The sequence below is a fragment of the Charadrius vociferus genome, unplaced genomic scaffold (assembly GCF_000708025.1).
Source record: "Charadrius vociferus isolate BGI_N301 unplaced genomic scaffold, ASM70802v2 scaffold183, whole genome shotgun sequence".
NCBI classification, from domain to species: Eukaryota; Metazoa; Chordata; class Aves; order Charadriiformes; family Charadriidae; genus Charadrius; species Charadrius vociferus.
The window spans coordinates 2351949-2375320 of record NW_009648250.1 but is presented as its reverse complement, the minus strand read 5'-3'; the positions used below and the strand labels follow the sequence as shown (position 1 = coordinate 2375320).

At 39.2% G+C, this 23372-nt stretch overlaps 1 protein-coding gene across 1 annotated transcript in view; it reads left to right on the top strand.

Moving 5' to 3' along the window:
• The window catches only part of SCAMP1 (secretory carrier membrane protein 1), a gene marked incomplete at its 3' end in the record, with an annotated part of 30458 nt that extends 7086 nt beyond the window's left edge, over nt 1-23372 (top strand). Inside the window, exons 2-8 of the mRNA XM_009884296.1 lie at nt 4373-4471; nt 4749-4860; nt 8433-8561; nt 17729-17888; nt 19361-19462; nt 21313-21430; nt 23235-23372. Coding sequence (XP_009882598.1) covers nt 4394-4471; nt 4749-4860; nt 8433-8561; nt 17729-17888; nt 19361-19462; nt 21313-21430; nt 23235-23372 — 837 coding nt within the window. The remainder of the gene's footprint in view (nt 1-4372; nt 4472-4748; nt 4861-8432; nt 8562-17728; nt 17889-19360; nt 19463-21312; nt 21431-23234) is intronic.

Here is a 23372-nt window from a genome sequence, read left to right as displayed (position 1 = left end):
CAGCAAGCTGACCACCCTGGACTTTAGGAGAGCTGACTTTGGCCCCTTGAAGAATCTGCTTTGAATAGTGCCATGGGATGAAGCACTGGAGGGAAGAAGGGCCCAAGAAAGTTGGTTAATATTGAAGAATGACCTCCTCCAAGCTCAGGATCAATGCATCCTAATGAAGAAGGCAGGCAGAAAAGCCAGGAGGCTTGCATGGATGGACAAGTAGCTTCTGGACATGCTCAAAAGTAAGAAGGAGGCCTGTAGAGGGTGGAAACGGGGGCGGGGAGCCTGGGAGGAATACAGAAAAATTGTCTGAGCGGCTAGGGATCATGTTAGGCAGGCTAAAGCCCAGATTGAATTAAATCTGGCCAGGGACATCAAGACAAACAAAAAATCCTTCTGCAAGTATGTCAGCGAGAAAAGAAAGACTAGGGAAGATGTGGACCCTCTCTGGAAGGGAATGGAAGACCTCGTCACCCAGGACACAGACAAAGTCAAGGTACTCAGTGACTTTTTTGCCTCAGTCTTCACTGGCAAGGACTGCAGCCACACTTTCCAAGTCACAGAAGGCAAAGGCAAGGACTGGGAGAATGAAGAACTGCCCACAGTAGGTGACGATCAAGTATGAGACCACCTGAGGAACCTGAAGGTGCACAAGTTCATGGGACCTGATGAGATACATCGGCAGGTCCTGAGGGAACTGGCGGATAAAGTTGCTAAGCCACTGTCCATCATACTTGAGAAGTCATGGCAGTCTGGTGAGGTTCCTGCCAATTGGAAAAGGGGAAACATTTGATTGAGTGCAGCCTCAGCAAGTTTGCCCACGACACCAAGCTGTGCGGTGCACCTGACACACTGGAGGTGAGGGATGCCATCCAGAGGGACCTGGACGGGCTAGAGATGTGGGCCCATGCCAACCTCATGAAATTCAACAAGGCCAAGTGCAGGGTCCTGCACATGGGTCACGGCAATCCCAAGCACAAATACAGGCTGGGTGGAGAACGGATTGAAAGCAGCCCTGAGGAGAACGACTTGGGGGTGTTGGTGGATAGGAAGCTCAACATGAGCCAGCAATGTGTGCTCGCAGCCCAGAAAGCCAACAGCATCCTGGGCTGCATCAAAAGAAGCATGGCCAGCAGGTCAAGGGAGGTGATGCTGCCCCTCTACTCCGCTCTGGTGAGACCCCACCTGGAATACTGCATCCAGCTCTGGGGCCCCCACCACAGGAAAGACATGGACCTGTTGGAGCAGGTCCAGAGAAGGGCTACAAAGATGATGAGGGGGCTGGAGCAACTATCCTGTGAGGACAGGTTGAGAGAGTTGGAGTTGTTCATCCTGGAGAAGAGAAGGCGCCGGTGTGACCTTACAGCAGCCTTCCAGTACCTAAAGGGGACCTATAGGAATGGATGAGGAGGGACTTTTTACAAGGGCATGTAGTGACAGGACAAGGGAGAATGGCTACAAACTGGAAGAGGGTAGATTTAGATTAAATATTGCGAAGAAATTATTTACTCTTGAGAGTGGTAAGGCACTGGAACAGGTTACCCAGAGAAGTTGTGGAAGCTCCATCCCTGGAGGTGTTCCAAGGCCAGGCTGGATGGGGCTTTGAGTAACCTGGTCTAGTGGGAGGGGTCCCCGCCCCTGGCAGGGGTAGTGGGAGGTGTCCCTGCCCATGGCAGGGGGGTTGGAACTAAATTATCTTTAAGGTCCCTTCCGACCTAAACTGTTCTGTGATTCTATGATACATGCTGTTGGCTAACATCTTTGATTATGTAGCTCTATTGAGCTTTCTGTTTGGTTCCTTTATTCGTAAGCATATATGCATGTTCCAGTCATTAGCAGCACTGCAGGCTGATTGACAAAGCATCTTTGAAGGATAAATATTTTGAATCCATTTTTCAAATATTTTCTAATCTGACAATCCACCTTTTTACACTCTAACAGGTAATATTACTATTAATTTTTACAGTTTAACAGGAGGGCTACTGGAGTCCTTGCTGGAGGTTGTAAACAGTCTTGCTCATTAGTGTAGCAGGCAGCAGCCTTCAGTTGTGCTTTGAAACCTATTGTTACTTTAGCCACAGAGTTACAATAATCAGACTTTTTTTTTTTTTGGCTTTTGTAGTATTGCTCTGGCCTACAATGCGTAATGCATACAAGTTTCTGTTCAGTAGCTTTTTGTTACTTGGATGCAGTTTTGTATCTTATGTTTGAAGCAGAAGATGATAAGACTCTTGATGGTTGCCTAGTTTTTGTGGGAGTTCTTCGACAGATCCTTTTCCTTATCACAGAATGCTCCAACATAAGGAATAGCAGTATTAACTGTCTTTAACCAGCTTCATAGAATCATTTAGATTGGAAAAGACCTTAAAATCATCGAGCCTAACCATAAACCTAACACTACCAGGTCCACCACTAAACCGTGGCCCTAAGTGCCATGTCTGCACCAGGAATGGTGACTCAGCCACTTCCCTGGGCAGCTTGTTCCACTGCTTGACAATCCTTTCAAATTTTTCCTAATATCCAATCTGAATTTCCCCTTGTGCAACTTGAGGCCATTTCCTCTTGTCCTATGACTTGTTACTTGGGAGAAGAGACCGACCCCCACCTTGCTACAGCCTCCTTTCAGGTAGTTGTAGAGAGTGATAAGGTCTCCCTTTAGCCTTCTTTTCTCCAGGCTAAACAACCCCAGTTCTCTCAGCTGCTCCTCGTAAGACTTCTGCTTGAGACCATTATCCAGTTTCGTCACTCTTCTTTGGACGAGCTCCAGCACCTCAATGTCTTTCTTGTAATGAGGGGCCCAAAACTGAACACAGTATTCGGGGTGTGGCCTCACCAGTGCTGAGTACAGTGGGACAATCACTTCCCTAGTCCTGCTCAAAACACTATTTCTAATACAAGCCAGGATGCCATTGGCATTCTTGTCCACCTGGGCACACTGTTGGCTCATACTCAACTGGCTGCCGACCAATACCCCCAGGTCCTTTTCTGCAGGCAGCTTTCCAGCCACTGTTCCCCAAGCCTGTAGTGTTGCATGGGGTTATTGTGACCTGGCACTTGGCCTTCAGTGGTCTTCATCCTACAGCACTGACTAATCTTTCTTAGGATGAGAAGCTTAAATCGTTGAGCATTTATGACAAATGAGACCTCTCTAATATCTCAGTATTCTGTTAGGAGCTGATATATAAGGTGGAAAGATAATTTTGAAATGCTGGCATGAGCTGGAGTTGCCGAGATGTGCTGCAATATCATACACAGAGGTGGAGTTTACTCAGGCTTGATATTTTCTCCTCAGTGTATTGCATTTGTGCATTTCAAAAGATGGTTAGAAAAGATGCAGAGAATCTAGGCCAGGTCATAATTCGCCAACTTAGTGGTATTTAGTTGATTCCTGCTTTAAGGTGGTTTTGTATTGAAAATGTAACACTTCTCACCATATTTTTGTTCTTGATTTCAGTCATACTAGGAAGAAGTGGTTCTCTGTCTTAGAAGATCACAAAACAGAGAAGTCTTTCATGTTGCAAGCTCTACACAGAGAAAGAATTGTAGTTTCCTCCTCAAGCATATTTAAGAATAAAATAACATCATATTAATGCTATACTGATCGACTTTGGTAAAGCTGAGTTGATAACTTCAATCTAGGCAGTAGCTTTTTCCTTGGTTTGATACCTACTAGTTAACATTGTGCATGATAGAGAGATGTGGAGAAAGGTAGAGAAGATGACAAATGGGAATAAGGAGGAGAGGATTTAAAAAAATAAAAAAGGAAATAAAAAAGAAAAAAACTGAGCTACTAAAAGGTTCTTGCAAGTTGTATTCTTCTAGGTAGTGACCAAGTGAACGAATTGCCAGTGGTACTTGAAACTAGATACTATGGTACATACTAGTGGAATAGTTAAGCAGTAGATTATGGATCTTGAATTGGAAAATTTAATAGGGTACATTGTTTCTGTAGCTAGCCAGGTGATAGAAGCCTTTGTTAAGTAGAAAGCTCTGGAAGACATTACTAATAAATGGCATCGTGTTTCAGACTACCAATAGATCACTGTTAAATCCTGCAAGTCTCTTAAACAGTAACTGTCCTAATTTGTATTCATATCTGAACAAAATTAAAATTCTATTTACTTTCTACTGATCCCTAAAATTCCATGTGTGTTTATGTCAAGTAGCGCAGTGTAAAACCAAGTAAGCAAAACACTGCACTACAGAATATAGTCACCTTCTTTTTCCTAAAGGTTATAAATATTGCAGGCAGCATATCAGATTTTCAGTTTATCAGTAACACTTTCTTTAAAACAACTAGATTGGTTCTTACAGAGTTAATGAAAAGATGTTTATTTAGAATAGGAAACTGTTTCCCTATAATTGCCTCTTGTTTTCTTAGCCTCCTCCAGGAAATGTGAAAATGCCTAATGTACCCAGTACCCAGCCAGCAATAATGAAGCCAACAGAAGAACCACCTGCTTACACACAAATTGCAAAGGTTTGTCTGTAACTTTCAGACACTAGGTTCCTTTTAATTATAGTTACTTAAATACACTTCTGGAATAATGTCTTTTATAAATAAGCATTGCTTTCCTAATGATTTATGAAAACTGATACTGCCTTTAAGTAATTTGTTAATGCGTGAATTTGTGCAATATTAGGTCAGTCTTCATCCATAACTGGAGATGCTTAATTATGGAAAACAGACTTGAAATATTTATTTTATTTTGTGTTTCTATTTTTCATCAATATCTAATGATACTTGTTTTGTTCAGGAGCATGCCTTGGCCCAGGCAGAACTTCTAAAGCGTCAAGAAGAACTGGAAAGAAAAGCAGCTGAACTAGATCGCAGAGAAAGGGAAATGCAGTGCCTCAATCAGCAGGGGGGTATGCATGAAAAAATACTTTTTTAAATTGCAGAAATTTCACTTTTTCTTAGCAATTGTTTTAGTTTTACAGTGACATTGGGAAACAGATCAAAGAGGGGGTTTTATAATCTCTTCAGGAAAAGAAAGTTTATCTCCCTTGAGACAGTGATACAGTGAATAAAAACTGACCTGCTTTGTGCAGATTTTCACTGTAAAAATTTTAAATGTAGCCTGTTACATGTCACTTTCTCTGTTACATCTTACTTTCTGCTATCAGCTATCTTTTTTGTAGGTTAATAACTGAGTAATACTATTGCATAGAAATGGAATATTTTGAGAAGTAATTAAAGTAACTTCATAAGTAACGTCTCTTTGATTTATGTTCCGTCAGTATTTATAGCTGTAGGAGAACTTTCCTGTTTTGAAACATTTTCTTTTCTTTTGCTATGTTACAGACATAATATTCTATGTAAATAGTAGAAAGATCTATTCTATTATTAATCTTTTATTAATTTTTCATATGACACTTTGGAACCCATAGTCAAGATCAGTATGTCACTTTGCCACAAACTGTTAAGTGTGCTGTGCAAAACCTTTAGGTTTTGTACAGCGATTTCACAAATGAGAAGATTTACATCCTCTTAACTGAAGATAGTTTGCTACAAGTGCTCTGGGAATATTCCTTTTCAAAAGGAGGAACTTCAGACTGAAGTTAGGAAAAAACCCAAAATAAAGCACAAAACACTGTGTAGGGTTGACTTTTTGAGTGGTTTTCTCACTCCTATCTACAATTCTGACTTTTGTTTCCACATGTGTTGGTTTTTTTGAATATGCAGCAGTACAATGCCAGATTGCATAATTGCTTAGTAATTCAAATTCTCAGGGAATTTTATAGAATGGGATGGAATATTTTCAGTTGCAAAGGACCTACAATGATCATCTAGTCCAACTGCCTGAACACTTTAGAGCTGACCAAAAGTTAAAGCATTTTATTAAGGGCATCGTCCAAATGCCTCTTAAACATTGACGGGCTTGGGGCATCAACCACCTTGCTAGGAAGCCTGTTGAGTGTTTTACCACCCTCTGGTAAAGAAATGCTTCTTAATGTCAAGTCTAAATGTTGCCTGGTGCAGCTTTGAACCCTTCCCATACATCCTATTTTTGGATACCAGGGACAAGAGATCAGCAGCTCCCTCTGCATTTCTTCTCAGGAAGCTATAGAGAGCAGTCACATGCCAGTCATATGCCAAGATCTGTGAATGGGAATTGCTGTTCTTCTAAGGAAATGAATCATGGTGATAACATCCCTTTATTAAACCATTTTTATTTTCTCAGTATTTGTTCTTTCAAATCTCTCTACTAAATCTCTGTACCTGTTCTCCCAGATAATGATTTTTTTTTTTTTTTTTTAATTTCCTTCTTTGCGTATTGCCCTTCCCCTAATTTCACTAACTTACATTGTTGGTCTGGATTGATTACTTTTCTCTTCCAGGCTTTAGGGACAGCTTTGTTCATCTCTATCTTAGGAAACATAACTCTGATAGCCCATGCACGTTTCAGGATATTTCTAAAATGGGTATTTGTTATTAGGTTGCAGTTTTTCACATCAAAGTGCTTGAAGAATCCATGAAGAATCTAAAGGTTTCTTTGGGTAAGGCTGAATACACAAGAGAGAGTTCTTAAAGCTTTAAAGAAGACACTAGTTTTTTACCAAAAGACTGTGTAAAAGGTGCTGCAAATCAGGAATTGTATATTGTGACTGAGGAGAATATTCTTTTCCATTTGATTTTTTCTTTTGCACAGTCATTTGAATTCTGTAGGGTTGTCTTGATCAGAGGACAGGATCTCTAGCTATTTGCATTCAATTTAAGATGCTGGCTGCACATCTAGGACACTGTCATATTCACTACAGTGGAAAGATCTTCCAAGCTGGTAGGTCAGCTCAGCTTGATGCCTTCGGTCTTCTCTGCTCAGGTCCTGCGCAGCATTGGTTTGCGTTTGAGCTAATTGAGATGTGCTGCTTCCTCTTTCAGCTAGTACATTTGGGCGTGTCTATAAATCCCTTTCTGTGCTTCCGTGAAGCTACTTTGAGTGTACAGTCATGGTGTAGACATGCCATTGAAGTTAGGTTAATAGGCCTTGAGGTGGTAACTTGTGTTGAGTGAAATAACTCTGAGCTAGCTCTTTGCTTATCAAGAGAAAATCTTGGAATATGAGTATCCAAAGTGTATTTAGAAAAAGACCACTTTGTTTTTGATCTCAAACCGTCTCACCAAGCTGTCTTTCAGTCTTAGTGGAAAATTTTGAAGCCTGTGCCACAGCAGCGGGAAAACTCATGAAACACAATTCTTAAATAATAACTTGAATTATTATAAGATACCTGAATTTTTCCATAACTCTGTCTTGAAAATATCAGTCCTGAAAGAAATAACTAAATACCGTGGAATGAAGATTTGAGTAACCATTAGGTATTTTTCATGTAAGAAATCCCAAAGTAGTATTTAATATGGATGGGAATATTACTTGATTACCTTCTGTATGCTCTCTCTGCCAATTCCCTGCTCTGAAAGGCTTGGCAAAAATTTCAGTAGAGGAGGCAGAAAACTTAACTCAGTGCTTTGGACCTGTTTGGACAGAACTGACAGCTTCATCTTGTCTGAGTGAGGAAACAAATAAGAAATAATGCAAGTATGTAAGCTTTGCAAGTTTTCTCTTCTTATCAGGTGAACTGCTAGTAAAGATGCGGTTGAAGTTAGAAATTGCAAGCAAAACCTTGTTAAAGGTGCCATTAAGGTTAGTCTCTAGTTCAGCTCCGCTTTTGGAACATGGTGATTAATGTATCTATCTATTGCATTCAGAATTTGAAATGCTATGGTAAAGGTTTGTTGCAGTTCTTACCTGAGTTGAATATCTGAGTCTGTGCTTGGTATGATCTGTGTTCAGCCGAATGTATACTGTAGCCTGTGGGCAGATCAGCATACAGGAAATCCAATGTCTGATACTTTGTCCTTTGTGGCGTCCTTACTCTGTCGCACAACTGTACCAAAATACCATGATGCTGTAGGGTGTCTTCTTCTAACAAGAGTAGTTTAGAACATTTCAGTAGTTGCCTTTTTTTTAGGCTTATGGGCTTTTAGGTAAAGGTTTGACTGCAAACTAAATTGGGAAGTAGTTTGAAGTGTTAGAGATAGCCTGGTCTTTTTGTTGAACAAAGTATGTAAGTATGGTAGGATTTAGGGAAATGTGCATTTAAAAGTTAAGGAGCTCTGCCCTTATCTGCTTGTTTTGTGAAGAATTCTTTTTTTGTTACTTTATAGGAGCTGTCAAATGCATGCTTAGTCTTTTACATAGATAAAATATTGTACTTTCCTTGATTTCCCTGCACTTCACTGTATATTATTTCTGAAGTTTATTTTCAGTATTGTGTGAAGATTGCTGATAAAACTTGGATTTTGGTAGCCCAAGTTATCCGTATGCTTGTGAAACTCATTCATAAAACAATTTGACTAAGTCCAAGTGCATATCTCTTTCTAGTATACAGAGATTAAATCTGTATTATAGAGCTCTTTTTTTTTTTCTTTTGTTTTGCAGGTAGAAAAAATAACTGGCCACCTCTTCCTGAGAATTTTCCAGTAGGTCCTTGCTTCTACCAGGACTTCTCTGTAGACATTCCTGTAGAATTCCAGAAGACAGTAAAGATTATGTACTATTTGTGGATGTGTAAGTATTTTTTTTTTAAAGAAAAAAACAGAAGTGCCTATTCTAACTTGATGATAAATACCTACTACTTTGGCTTTTGCAACATCTGTAGTGAGAAATTGTTTTAAATCCAGAAGTCGAATGTTGAAGTGAAATCTTTTTGTTAGCTTCAATTTTAAAAGTACTGAGTTATTTCACAGAAACTTACACAGAAAAAAAAGGAGGAGTATTATCCTAAGGCAATTTGATTCTAGTATATTGCAGTTTTCTAGTTTAAGTATCTGTGTTGTTGTAAAATGAGCTTTGACCATTTATTAACTTTGAAATAATTTTTGAAGTCGGCTTATATGTTAAGAAATATCATTCACAGTCTGTTAATAGATTTGTGAGTTTAAGAAGTATAATATCCATTTGCTTTAATATACATAGTTTTATATAGTTTAACGTAGCTTTTAGTCCTTAGTGGAGACTTAATATCATTTTAGTCTATTTAAAAACACAGTGTAAAGTAAATTAGCTGAAGAATCAGTCCATGTTAAAACTATCCTTTGTACACCAAAAATGCTCTACACCATCTTTGTGGGGTTAATTTTGCCCGCATTCAGGTGCTGTGTTTTGACTGGAGAAATGCTGGATGAACCAAATGTACAAATGCCACAACATTTGTTTCTTCTGCCTTGTCCAGTGTGATGAGAGCCTAGTATTCACTCTAAGACTGAGGAAATTCCAAAGGTTTAGGCCCTCTGATGCCTTTAGTATATTTTTAACATTCTAAGGGAATGTGAATTTCAGAACTTTCCTGGTTTTCGGGGCTTCAGATTTAGTTAGCAAATCTCTGTAATTTTTAATTACCTGTTAATCTAGTAATCTCACTACTGTGATTGAACCATGGAATTGAAACACATAAAATGAGCAGTCACCATTGAATCAAGTGAATTCCACTTTACAATAATCTACAGTTTTCTACATTCATTGCTGGGGTCATTGATCTTCAAATAAGCAACTAAATCCACTGTGGAGTGACTGACTAGTCTCATAAATCTGACAGATATGTAAGATTTGTATGTAATCTAAGATCAAGCACTCCAAAATTGTAGGCTAGTTAGTAATTCTGGCCATCTGCAGGACTGAGTTTTGAAAGTGCCATATGTTTCAAACACAAGGTGAAGTTGGGCAGTGAAAATTGGAATATTAATGCTGTTTTTGTTTTTCTTTCTTATGGCAATAAATAAAGAAAGCAGAAATGTTATAGTATTTCAAAATATATAGGAGTTGTGCTTTTATACTAAGATAACAGATTTTCTTTCAGGTAGACTGAGATTTTTACCTGAGTCCTTTTGCTCTTTTCCTTCTTTAGCTCTAGTACTCTCTAACTTAGGGATTACTCAGGAAGGAGGGAGAAGGGCATAATAAAGGAAAAGAAAGACAAATTCTACTTCAGGAAAAAAAAAAAAATTGAGTGCACAACTCTGTGCCTTAAGGCTGGCTGTTGAATCAATCCTTGTGACTCTTCTTTCCCAGGATTGTATCTACATGGTTTGGCTCATTTTTCATTAGAAGCATTCATATGCTTCCTCAGTGGAGGCACTTATTACCATAGCAAACCAGCCCACTTCTGTGTGCTGCTCCACCCTATGTTTTATTTCCCTTTCCAGAATTTCCTAGGTCTTGTAAGGCCTAGGGGTTATGTGAACATAATCACATTTGGATACATCTAGTACTGTGTGCTCAGCACTTTGTAAAGTAGGTGAGTTTTCTTCTCCCTTTTTAGCAGCCATAGGAACAACCCTTTCTGTTTCAGTTTTCTGTACATTTCTGTGGTTAGTAGCAATTTGTATATCCTTATTCGTGGTCTTTAGGTATCTGTGGAAATTTTTTCACCTGTTTCAGATATATATGCTCTTCATCTCATGAGAAAACAAGTCTGTCTGTGTTCTTATTCTATGTATTCATCTTTTCTCTATTTGTATCAGAAGTTAGAGTTTTATGATTCATTGTTGTGGTTTTATTTTGTAGGTTTTTTTTTTTTCCCTGGAGAGCACCTTTTAAAATTTTTTCTGACTGAGTGCTCCCATGTTTTTGTGAACTATAGTAATCAATTAGCAGTGGCTTCTGTCAGCTGCCAGTGGAGCTTTTCTATTCAGTCTTGGTTTTGTGACCATTGCTGTTTCAGTGGCTCGCAGGTAGAATGACAGTTTTCCTGGCTCTTTAACACTGAGCACCAATTTTTAGATCTTTCTATGTTGTTACTAGTGAAATGTCCTGTGTCTCTTGACCTGCATATTAACACCAAAATTTTTTTGGCTCAAAAGCTTGTGTTTTCCAGCTACTTTCCTGGTAGGCTAATAGCATGTACAAAATGAGCGATGCTGATTTTCAAAGAATATTTCCTATTTGAAGTTACAAACTAAGGAGCTACTTAGTCTTACGGAAAGCTTTTGTGGCATTTGGATTTGTTACTTTATATGGTTTGTGTATATTTCCATTTTCTATGAACAAGACTTTTAAAGGTTTTCAAAGACCAATGGCTTAACCTGTAGATTCTGATAGAAAAATAATGCCCTAAAGTGCCAACTTTTATGGTATTTTTTCTGTTCAGGAGAGTTTAATCTCATCCATCCTTCTGTCTGAGGATAGTGTCAATAGTACATATATCAGTCTGTGTTGATGTTTGTTCTGCCTGTTCCTGAGAACCTCAAAGGAAGGACACTTCATAAACTCCCTCTAAGCCTGTTCCAGTGTGTTGCTGTCCTTTGTTATTAGAAGATGTTTCCCAGTATATAATTTAATTCTCCCTTCCTGTGTTTGATCTTCCCTTTTCTTCCCACTGTTGTTATGGAGAACACACTTATCCCCATTAGTCATCTCCTTTTGGCTAAATTAGCATAGTTTACTCAGCCTTTCTTTGTAGGTTATGTTTTCTGAAGGTCTGATTGTTTGTTTGCTGTCTTACAGATCCACTGCTTGGTCCATGCCGTATTATTATGGTTATTTTAGTGTGTAGCATCAAGCATTTTACAATGTGGACTGTGTCCAATGTATTAGCTGGAGTCCTAATGTACTATTTAGAGGAAAAAAACCACCTTCACATTTCTCATAGCATGTGCTTATGTTATGTGCTGATCTAAGCCTGGTTTAGAATATATTTTTTCCTATAGAAAGTACTTCTGTTGTTTGTAAGGTGTGTTTGCATATGTCTTATCCGCCCCCTCTCCAAAAAGAGTAGAACAGACAAGGGACAAAAGCCTAAACTAGATTTGAAGCAACTCTGAGCTCCAAGGTTGTGTGTGATAAAACTTCACCAGCTTTGTCCTCACTTCTCAGTTGCCTTATGGCTTCAAAACCCCCCATTTCGTACGCATCCTGTTCCTCTTGAGGCAGGCCTTTACAGGGTGACAGTCCAGCTGATTCCTAGAAGAGATGCATTCTTTTGTTAGAGGACTTTGGTTTCCTAAGAATGCCATCAATAAAACATTGCTGAAATGAAACTTACTGCAAAAATCCATTTTCATACAGTCCCAAGTGGGACTGGAAAATAACTGCCTCAATAATGTAGATGCCAAATAGCATCAGTACAACTTGTGGACTTTATCTGCAATTTCAAAGACACTTTCAAACACTATCTACACTTCTTTTTGTTGTTCTTGGTTTTTTATTTCTTTTTTCAGACACTCTATCTACAAATTCAAATATACTTTCAAACACTAATGGATGATAAAGTGTAGTTAAGACAGGGAATGTATATCTAAGTAGGATTCTTCTGTACACGGAAGTTTATGCTAACAAAAACGAAGTTTAGTTTGAATAATAGAATAGTTTGGGTCAGAAGGGACCTTAAAGATAATTTAGTTCCAACCCCCCTGCCATGGGCAGGGACACCTCCCACTAGACCAGGTTACTCAAAGCCCCATCCAGCCTGGCCTTGGAACACCTCCAGGGATGGAGCTTCCACAACTTCTCTGGGTAACCTGTTCCAGTGCCTTACCACTCTCAAGAGTAAATAATTTCTTCGCAATATTTAATCTAAATCTACCCTCTTCCAGTTTGTAGCCATTCTCTCTTGTCCTGTCACTACATGCCCTTGTAAAAAGTCCCTCCTCATCCATTCCTATAGGTCCCCTTTAGGTACTGGAAGGCTGCTGTAAGGTCACACCGGCGCCTTCTCTTCTCCAGGCTGAACAACTCCAACTCTCTCAACCTGTCCTCACAGGAGAGGTGCTCCAGCCCCCTCATCATCTTTGTGGCCCTTCTCTGGACCTGCTCCAACAGGTCCTTGTCTTTCCTGTGGTGGGGGCCCCAGAGCTGGATGCAGTATTCCAGGTGGGGTCTCACCAGAGCGGAGTAGAGGGGCAGAATCACCTCCCTTGACCTGCTGGCCATGCTTCTTCTGATGCAGCCCAGGATGCTGTTGGCTTTCTGGGCTGCGAGCACATGTTGCTGGCTCATGTTGAGCTTCCTATCCACCAACACCCCCAAGTCGTTCTCCTCAGGGCTGCTTTCAATCCGTTCTCCACCCAGCCTGTATTTGTGCTTGGGATTGCCGTGACCCATGTGCAGGACCCTGCACTTGGCCTTGTTGAATTTCATGAGGTTGGCATGGGCCCACATCTCTAGCCCGTCCAGGTCCCTCTGGATGGCATCCCTCACCTCCAGTGTGTCAGGTGCACCACACAGCTTGGTGTCGTGGGCAAACTTGCTGAGGCTGTGCTCAATCCCATTGTCCACGTCACCAGCAAAGATACTGAAGAGCACTGGTCCCAGTTCCAACCCCATGGGAGCACCAGTCGTAACTGGTCTCCACTTGGACATAAAGCTTGTGGTGTGACTGTCCAGCCAGTTCCTTATCCACTGAGTGGTCCATCTGTCAAGTCCATGTCTCTCCAATTTAGACACCAGGGTATCGTGTCCTTGCCTTTGCCTTCTGTGACTTGGAAAGTGTGGCTGCAGTCCTTGCCAGTGAAGACTGAGGCAAAAAAGTCACTGAGTACCTTGACTTTGTCTGTGTCCTGGGTGACGAGGTCTTCCATTCCCTTCCAGAGAGGGTCCACATCTTCCCTAGTCTTTCTTTTCTCGCTGACATACTTGCAGAAGGATTTTTTGTTTGTCTTGATGTCCCTGGCCAGATTTAATTCAATCTGGGCTTTAGCCTGCCTAACATGATCCCTAGCCTCCCTGAGTCTTCCTTTTTTCCCTTTTTAGAAAGGGGAGTTATGTTTCCCCTTTTCCAGTCAGTGGGAACTTCACTGGACTGCCACGTCTTCTCAAATATGATGGATAGTAGCATAGCAACTTTATCCACCAGTTCCCTCAGGACCCGTGGATGCATCTCATGAGGTTCCTCAGAAGGTCTTGAACCTGATCTTCTCCTACCATGGGCAGTTCTTCATTCTTCCAGTCCTCGCCTTTGCCTTCTGTGACTTGAGTGGTGTGGCTAGAACATTTTCTGGTGAAGACTGAGGCAAAAAAGTCGTTGAGTACCTCAGCCTTCTCCATATCTTGGGTGACCAGGTCTCCCTTTTCCTTCTGGACAGGGTTCACATTTTTTCTCATCTTCCTTTTATCACTGACGTACCTGTGGAAGCTCCTTGTTGTGCCTGGCCAGATTTAACTCTTATCTGGGCTTTAGCTTTCCTAACCTGATCCTTGGCTGCTCAGGCAATTTCTCTGTATTCCTCCCAGGCTACCTGTCTTTGCTTAAACCCTCTGCAGGCTTCCTTTTTGTTTCAGATTGTCCAGGAGCTCCTTGTTCATCCATGCAGGCCTCCTGGTATTTTGGCCCAACTTCTTCACTGGGATGCATGGCTCCTGAGCTTGGAGGAGGTGATCCTTGAATATTAACTGACTTTCTTGGGACCCTCTTCCCTCCAGGGCTTTATCCCATGATCCTGTACCAAGTAGATCCCTCAAGAGGCCTAAGTCAGATCTCCTAAGTCCAGGGTAGTGAGATTGCTGTGCACCCTCCTTACTGCCTTAAGGATCATGAGCTCCACCATCTCACGGTCACTACAGCCAAGGCTGCCCTTGAGCTTCACATTCCCCACCAGCCCCTCATTGGCAAGAATAAAGTCCAGCATGGCACGTCCCCTCATTGGGTCTTCCATCACTTGGAGAAGGAAGTTACCATTGTTTCATTCCAGTAACCTCCTGGATTGCTTATGTCCTGCTGCGTTGTCCCTGCAACAGATATTGGGGTGGTTGAAGTCCCTCATGAGGACTTCATGAGGGGCTTGTGAAAGTGTGGCTGCTCCTGTCTGTCTATAGAGGGCCTCATCTGCTTGGTGTTCTGGTCAGGTGGCCTGTAGCAGACCCCCACTGTAACATCACCTGTCTCTGCCCTCCCCTCAATCCTGACCTGTAGGCTCTCAGTCAGCTCCTTATCCATCCCCAGGTGGAGCTCCATGCACTCCAGCTGATCCTTGACATAGAGGGTGACACACCCTCCTCGTGTCCCCTGCATTCCTTCCTGAAGAGCCTGTGTCCTTCCATTCCAACACTCCAGTCATAGCAGCCATCCCACCATGTCTCTGTGATGCCAATAACATCACAGCTCTGCTGGTGTGCGCACATCTCTTAACTCCTCTGGTTTATTGCCCATACTCCATGCATGTGTATAGAGGCAATGATGCTGACTTGCTGAAATTCGTTTGTGCTGCACTCCAGGTGCTCTCCTGCTGACCTGTGATCCTTCATTATCCTGTGAATATTTATTAAACTAATGTAATTTCCCATTGTTCTCTCTTATTCTGGCATGAATGCCTTTTTTTTTTTCTTTTTTTCATTTACCACAACTGCTTCCACAGCTTAACTAGGAGGCTTTCTTAGATCATTTCACACTGAGTACTGTATTGGTGTAGCTGTGAAGTTATTGTCATAAAGACATTGCATGTTGCAGACTTCTGGCAAAGCGTTAGGTCATTTGAGCTGCCCAGGTGGTCATTATCTTCTAATAACTTCTATCATGGTTTAATTTGAAGAGGCAAGTAGGTGGAAGGTACTTACAACTGTTCCTCAGAACATAAACACACCTGTCTGTTCATATGACAGCGAAGCTTATCTACATTGCTTAGTGAAGGTGTTGGCTCAAAGAAGGAATGCCTTTCTGTACCTTGCAGCAGGCAGAGAGAAGGGCAAGTGGAGTGAAGGGAGAATTGTCAGTGAAGTCCCATGTCTTCATTGGTCACTTGTTAATACTCAGTTTTTACAGCTGAGATTCTCCGTGACAGTAGTGAAGGAGACCTGCTATGTTGCTGATTTTATTGTGCTAATAAGTATCAGTAGGGGGTGTGACGTTTCGACCCTCTTCTGCACTGATGGTATTCTTTTAAAACTTATCCTGTTATTGTAATGGCAATTAAAAAAAAAAAAGTAGTAATTTCAGGAAGTTCAAACTCCACCACAATGTGGATGTGTCTGGTTATCTAGGGGGTCTCACTGTTTTCCAGTATTGACTAAAAAAAAAATAATATCCCTTAGTAAGCTTTCTCATATTTATCAAAGGAAGGCAGGAATTTGGGTTCGTATCCTTTATTGTGCTTTGTGAGGCATATGCACACAAATTATCATAGAATGATTTAGGTTGGAAGGGACCTTGAAGATCATCACGTTCCAACCCCCCTGCCGTGGGCAGGGACACCTCCCACCAGACCAGGTTGCCCAAGGCCACGTCCAGCCTGGCCTTGAACACCTCCAGGGATGGGGCCTCAACAGCCTCTCTGGGCAACCTGTTCCAGTGCCTCACCACCCTTAAAGTGAAAAACTTCTTCCTAATGTTTAATCTAAACCTGCCCTCTTCCAGCTTAAAGCCATTCCCCCTCGTCCTATTACTACGTGACCTAGTAAAAAGTCCTTCTCCAGCTCTCCTGTAGGCTGAAATTAGTTGCTTTGTTAACCTCTTGGAGCAGTGCTAAGATATGTAGGTGCATTAAATGTTTTTTATTTTAAAGTACAAAGTTTTCTGTTTCTGGTGACTCTTAGAGGAAAATGTGATTTGTCTGAGGGAAATGTTTTGCGTTTCATCAGCCTTTCATGCAGTGATGCAGGCATTTTGCTTTGAGATTTTTTTTTTCCCACTAAGTTGATGGAGGGCAAATATTAGTTAGGAGGGCAGCAAAGAGCTTGAGTCTTTTTTTCAGAATATTATCTTGCCTGTTCTTCTGTTAACCTTACCTTACAGTAGAAGGACTAAAATGTTTCTCTGAACTTAAATAAAAAATCATTGCTGCAAGGAGCAGCTTGGGCACTGTCAATTATAAATACTCTATCCTGGTCCACAGGGACAGAAATTATCCTCTGAGATAGCAAAATCACTGCTGAATCACTGGCTATTGCTGAACAAAGGTAGAAATTCATGTTCATTTAAGTCTGGCAGAACTAACTTCTGTGCCAGATAACATGAAGTAGTTGTAATGTTTCTTAATACTACTGTATCTTTTTCCATTCTAAGAACTAAATATATTGTAAATAAACTGTGAAGTTGTAACATTAATGTATTTTCTTCAGCAGAAATTCAGTAGTTAACCTGTAATGAAGTCTGCCAATGAGAAAATGCTAGAGCACCAAAAAGGCAGATGTTAAAGACCAACGTTATAAGAAATATTTGAATATGCAGTATGTATTAAAGCATCTAGAACAGCTTCTTGCAGATTATGTTTTACTGACAAATACTTTTATTTACTGGGGTGGTTTTTGCTTTATTACATGGAAGACAAAGAGCTTTTCATTGAGAGATTTTTTTGAAATTTTGATTTCCAAATTAGAATGTGTACAGTGCTAAATTTGTCATGCAATTTGTATCATTTATAAGCTTTCTCAAAAAATATTCAGTAGCCTGTTAAATATCTGTATCCAGTTACTACTGCAGAAAAAGTATCAATTATTGCAGCTGTAGAAACATCTTCTTTCATCATTTTAAGTTTGCAAATGTTTTCTTTTTATGACAGGACTTTTTCCTTCACCATATACCTGATAGTACTTGAATTTTCATGTTCAGTATTTTCATTTGTGAATACAGGGTTTACCTGAAAGTTAGCAAACTATAAAAATCAGCTTATTGCTGAGGGTATTGATTTATTGTCAGTATGCTGATTTTTTTGTTTAAAAATACTGAGTTTGGGTATTACTTTAACTGTTGTAATAATTTATTGTATAAATGTAATTTAATTAAGACTATTTTGCTTTTGCTTCTACAGTCCATACAGTGACACTGTTTCTTAATATCTTTGGATGTTTGGCCTGGTTTCACGTTGATGCTACACGAGGGGTTGATTTTGGATTGAGCATTCTCTGGTTCTTGCTTTTTACCCCCTGTTCTTTTGTGTGCTGGTACAGACCACTTTATGGAGCTTTCAGGTAAGAACTTCAGCTTGACTTAGGATATTTAAAAACTTGATGAAATTCATTAACGTTCCACAATTTGCTTGATTATTGTTATGATAATCCTTTAATATGCTTTCATTACAAGCAAGTAGTGTGTTCAGGGGTCATATTTGAAACATAGATGGCAATAGTTAGGAATATCTTGGAATATCCTTTGAAGTATTTGTAGCTTCTACCATTGACAAAATATTTGGAGGAAATATTTAAATTTAGATAATATTTAAATTTAGATTGGACTGATAACAGTTTTAAGAAAAATTCTTATTAAATCTCTATCCCTTCGCACCAAAATGTGGAAAAAAAAATTGTGAAAATCAGCATGTAGAGATTCTAAATCCTGTACTTTTGCAGTATGTCTTGGGACTTTTTTTTTACATTGAAGTGTTACAGGGTATTCTCAGTTAAAATGCACTAATTCTTGTGGATAAAGAGTGATGGCCAGAAATTGCAGTTAAGAGTAGCATTTAGACTAAATGAGATGTTTATTTTTGCTAATCAAAAAGTTACTGCTGTCCCCAGACGTCTTTGAGGAATCATACAGTTTAACTTGCATTTGCTCTCTAGTAAATCCATAGCTTTTCTTAATGAATTTTGGTTGTTTGGAAAAGGAAAACTACTACTTGCATATTCGACTTTCTGTCAGTTGCTCAGCTGAAAATGAAATAGTTATTGAATTGAACTGGTTGAATAAATACAAATGAACAAACTTTCTTCTGCAGAAAGAGCTATTAATGGCAAAATCTGGTTCTAAGTGATTTCTACTTTCTTTAGAACTCTGGTAGCAAGCATATTATATGATCATTAGTTTTGATAGTAATAAGTTTGGGTCTTTGTTGAGATTTTGCCTGGACATTTATATTTGGTTTTGGGTTTTTGTTTTGTGTTTGTTTTGGGTTTTTTTTTTTTTTACTTTGAGTCTTCATCAGGCTGGCATTTTAGTAATTCAGACAGCAAACCTATTTTGTATATTTTGCTTTTAAGCAATAGGTGCTTCAGGATTCTCGTTTGCACTACCTTTCAGTAATTCCATATTAGATTTTACTTCCTTTTACAAGTAAAATATTTTCTTCCCATCCTGCCAGCACTTTGAACTTCAGTCTGAAAGTGGAGCAGAATTCTGTTCTTCATGCATTGTAGCAAAACCTCTAAGTTTAGGCTAAGAGGCCCTGCTGCGTGCTGAACAGAACACTAAGGAGTAGTATCCTTCTGCTATTCTCACTTCTGTTAGAGGTGCAGGTGGCAAAAATACTATATTAAAGGAGCAGCTCTTGTAAATAAACACTCTACAAAACCACAGAATTACTGATACTTCAAGTCACTCTCAATAAATGAAAGCACTTTCCCTCTAGCTAATGCAGGAAAAAATTTTAGATTGGTACTACAGTATTTGGGAAAAGTCATTAATTTCCTGGCTGCTTTAATCTTTTTTCCCCCCCCTCTTTCAGGAGTGACAGTTCATTCAGGTTCTTTGTGTTCTTCTTTGTATATATCTGTCAGTTTGCTGTACATGTACTTCAAGCTGCAGGATTTCAAAGATGGGGAAACTGGTGAGTATTCTGTTTGCTGTAGCATTGTACTGTCTGCAAGACACTCATATTCGATATAGCAACCGCAATGCTGTCTGTGCATTTTTTTTTTCTTTTAATCTTGTTTTGGAGTGCTCATAAGTAGGAAAAGTGGGTGAAACATATCCCAAGAGCGTGAGGTACTTCTGTTATTAGGCTGGTCAAAATTTTATCCTTCAATGTAAACCACTTTGAACTATTTTTTATACATTACCTCCTCTATTTTGGTGGTGTGTGGAGACATTATTTGTTCTATGTTTAGGATAAATACATAAGCAAAACTTAGAGAAAATGAAAATAATTTAGACAGTAATACACTGTCTGCATATTATTTTGTATCATTAGATATTTCTAATTATATTAATACAATTACTACTTGTTAAGGAAATTTATGGCTAAAATTTGAAGAATGAGACAACAATATATTTGGGTGAATACAGTGGTATATCTTTGATATTATTTGAAAAGCTCATTTGTCCGAGTCAGCTCCTTATTCTGTAATAGCTGATTTTTCTTTTTGATTCTTGTAAGTATATAAGATTTTACACGAAGCTGTTATGTATATTATCCTTTATTTGAGTCTTCAAGGTCTAATACTTAGATTTTACAAAGAAAAGCGATTGGGAATCAGTCACTGTCCACGGAAAAAAAACCCAACAAACTCAAATTAACGAAAAGCATGGTTGCAGTAGCCAACTGGTAGCACGGAGAGCAATGACCGGCAGTACTGTCGTTGGGTAATGATACTTCCCTCTATCAGTGCTTCCTGCTGCTAATCTCCAAACATATGTAAGGCAGACGAAACAGCATTGCTTTAGAACTGTAGTGTAAGGAAAGATCCTGTTTTATTATTTTTGCTCTCGAATCCGCTGTTTTGCTTTTCCATAGATACATTGATTGACTTTAACAAAATAAAAGAAGGTATTTTAGAGGGCCAGCTCTCCAAATATGTGGACTGTGCTTTTAAGGATACTTGGGGAAAGGGTATGAAAAGTAGCCAGGTTGTCAGAAAATGCTAATTACAGTTTGGATTTTGGAGTTTTGTGATAGAGTCCAGTTGGACATGAAGGAATATCAAAGCAATTTGAAACAGGTATACAAAAGTTTTAAGGTTGTTCAAGTTTACAGGATTTTTTTGCTTTTTTTTCTATGTAAGAATCTTTCCCATCTTAATGTTTTATTTTCCTTAAGGCAAACCTGCTTTTTGATTGCAAGTTTGATATTGTGTTTCTCTGTTGGTGTTTTCAGTTTTGAAGAATGGGGAAATGTTTGAAGTAGGTATTGATATAGCAATCTTTTCTATTAGTTAATCTGATGCTATCTACTTCAAAAAAACTATCATATTAATCTCAATTGAGAAAGCATCACTGTGTGAATACAGTTAAATGAGTCTTCCCACATAGAAGCTGTGCATGTGGGGCATGTTTTTGGTTTATATTTAAAGAAGTTAGAAGCTGTATTTTTAGAGACATATTCTCTTACACAAAATCATGTAGTCTTAAATCAGTCTGAATTTACAGTATGACAGCAAAAAAACCCCAAAAGTTGATGAGCAGCTCTCTAATTTCTTCACAATTCTGCTCAAGGATAATAATCTTAACTACAATTTTTTGTGTAGTTTCACTGCATGCATTGGGAAAAATGGAAACTAAGCTCTAAAAGCTTATTATAGAACTGAAATACACTTATGTAAACTTCCTATGACTTTTTCTGCCAAAATATTCACAGTTGATCAGAACCAGGAGATTATAAAGCTTTCCTTGATGTGGATACCTGTGGTTGAATGGTTCATGTGCTGTGCTAGTAAAGTCTGTCCTTTCTTTTTCCTTCAGTGGGTGGATTTCATCTCTTACTGGTCTTAATAAGAGTATTCCTGTTGGCATTATGATGATAATCATAGCTGCACTTTTCACAGCATCTGCTGTTATCTCATTAGTTATGTTTAAAAAGGTAAGTTGCATATTATTCCTTTCTTCTGTTTCCTATGTTTGATTGCGATTTTGCTCTCCTGTTTGAGAGAGGTACTGTCTCACAAAGTAACGGGGATTATATTACGTTCTTGGGGGTGTGCCTTACAGACTAACAACTGTACTTTTTTTGCGTACACTGTTACAAAACTGTGTTTGTACAATGCACGTATATTCAGCAAACTAAAATGGGGAAGAAGAGGTCTGAATAAGAGAAATTGAGAGGTAAGCCCACTGGACACTATGGTTGTACCTGTAGGTGCCAAGTTGTAATTTTCAGATCTATGATGGTTAATCAGGGTGAGTGAAGTGTGATTCAAATGATTGCTAAGTTTCAGCTCTTACCAAAATCATTCCCATTAAAATGAACAGAAGAGGGAGATGCCTGGCACCTCAGAAAAGGATCTTTATTTTTCTGCTTATATTATTTTAACATTTTGTGGGCAGTTAATGATTGCGTAATATGAAAGCTCAAAGAAAGATGCTTTTTTCCCTTGGTTCCTTTTTGTGACTTTCCATCCAGAAGACCTAAGTTTAGATACTAATGTGCTAGTAAGTTTTTGTTGTTTTTTAGATAAAATGTAACTGAGAATTCTGCTGCTGATGTGCTGGCAATTCCAATAGGTTAACCTCAGTTACAGTTATGTTTAAAGATTTTTCACATAGCCAAACTCTTCTGACCTATTTACAGTAAGCCAGAAATTTTAAGTGTTGCCTGGAGATGTCCCTTGTCCTTATTTGTTTTCTGCATGAACACTCAGGTACAGGAGAAAGAAACAAATAAGAAAAATGTATGGTAGTGCATTTTTTTTTTTTTTTACACTCTTCCTACTGTATGCATCTGGATTCTTTTCAGAAACCTGCATACTTGGATGTGACCTGTTGTATCTTTGTGGATGAGAAATAGTGACATTTATAACAAAGAAAAATGTTACAAAATTAATTTTCCTGCTACACTTGAATGAAAATGTCTTTGCAATATTATTTGACAGTTTTATTGTGACTTGATTGAATATGAGTCAGAAATATAATTTTAACACTCAAGTAACTGAAAGTTACTCAGGATTTGTTTTTTTGTTGTGCTAGAGATTATATGTCATATTGTTTAGACTGTAAGTCATATTGTTTAATACTTCTGCTTATTATGCAGAGCTATTGGTCATCACACTAGTTTAGCAGATACATATCTGCAGTATTAGGATATTTTATGCTTTTTAATACTAAGTCATAGCTTTGCTTGTTCTTGTAACCGTATCAATCAGAGAAACTAAAATCTTTCTAAAAATTGATGAAGAAAAATGTTCACCAGAATGTTATTGACGCACTGGATTCAAACCTACTTTTTTGGTTTTGTTTCCAGCTTTTTTTTTTAACATGCAACCTTACTGACTCTTAATGAGTAAAACAAGTTGTATAGAAATTGAGACAGAAGACATTCTTGCAAGCTGCAAGCCCTGTGTTATGCTAAGGATGCAGTCTATTTGTGTATTTAAATACATTGAGACAGTAGATGATACCACACATTTTAGTAAAGACCCATGAGACCCCGCTGAATTTGCAAAAGGTTACAGGTATTCTTACAGTCAAACTGTGCAGCAGGGATGTCAAAAGTTGTAGGACTTGTGGAAAAAAAAAGTCTGTTTACTCATTTCTGGATCCTCTGAAACACATGAGCAAACCAGACTTCCCCACCACACAGCTCTGCTTTGCGTTTGAGACTTTGCTGTTAGTCTACCAAGAAACGGAAGGTTCAGCACCATTTTTTCACTGCTTTTCCACCTCCCTAGGTGCACGGTCTCTACCGCACGACTGGCGCTAGTTTCGAGAAAGCGCAGCAGGAGTTTGCAACAGGAGTGATGTCCAACAAAACTGTACAGACTGCTGCAGCCAACGCCGCATCAACAGCAGCAACCAGTGCAGCTCAA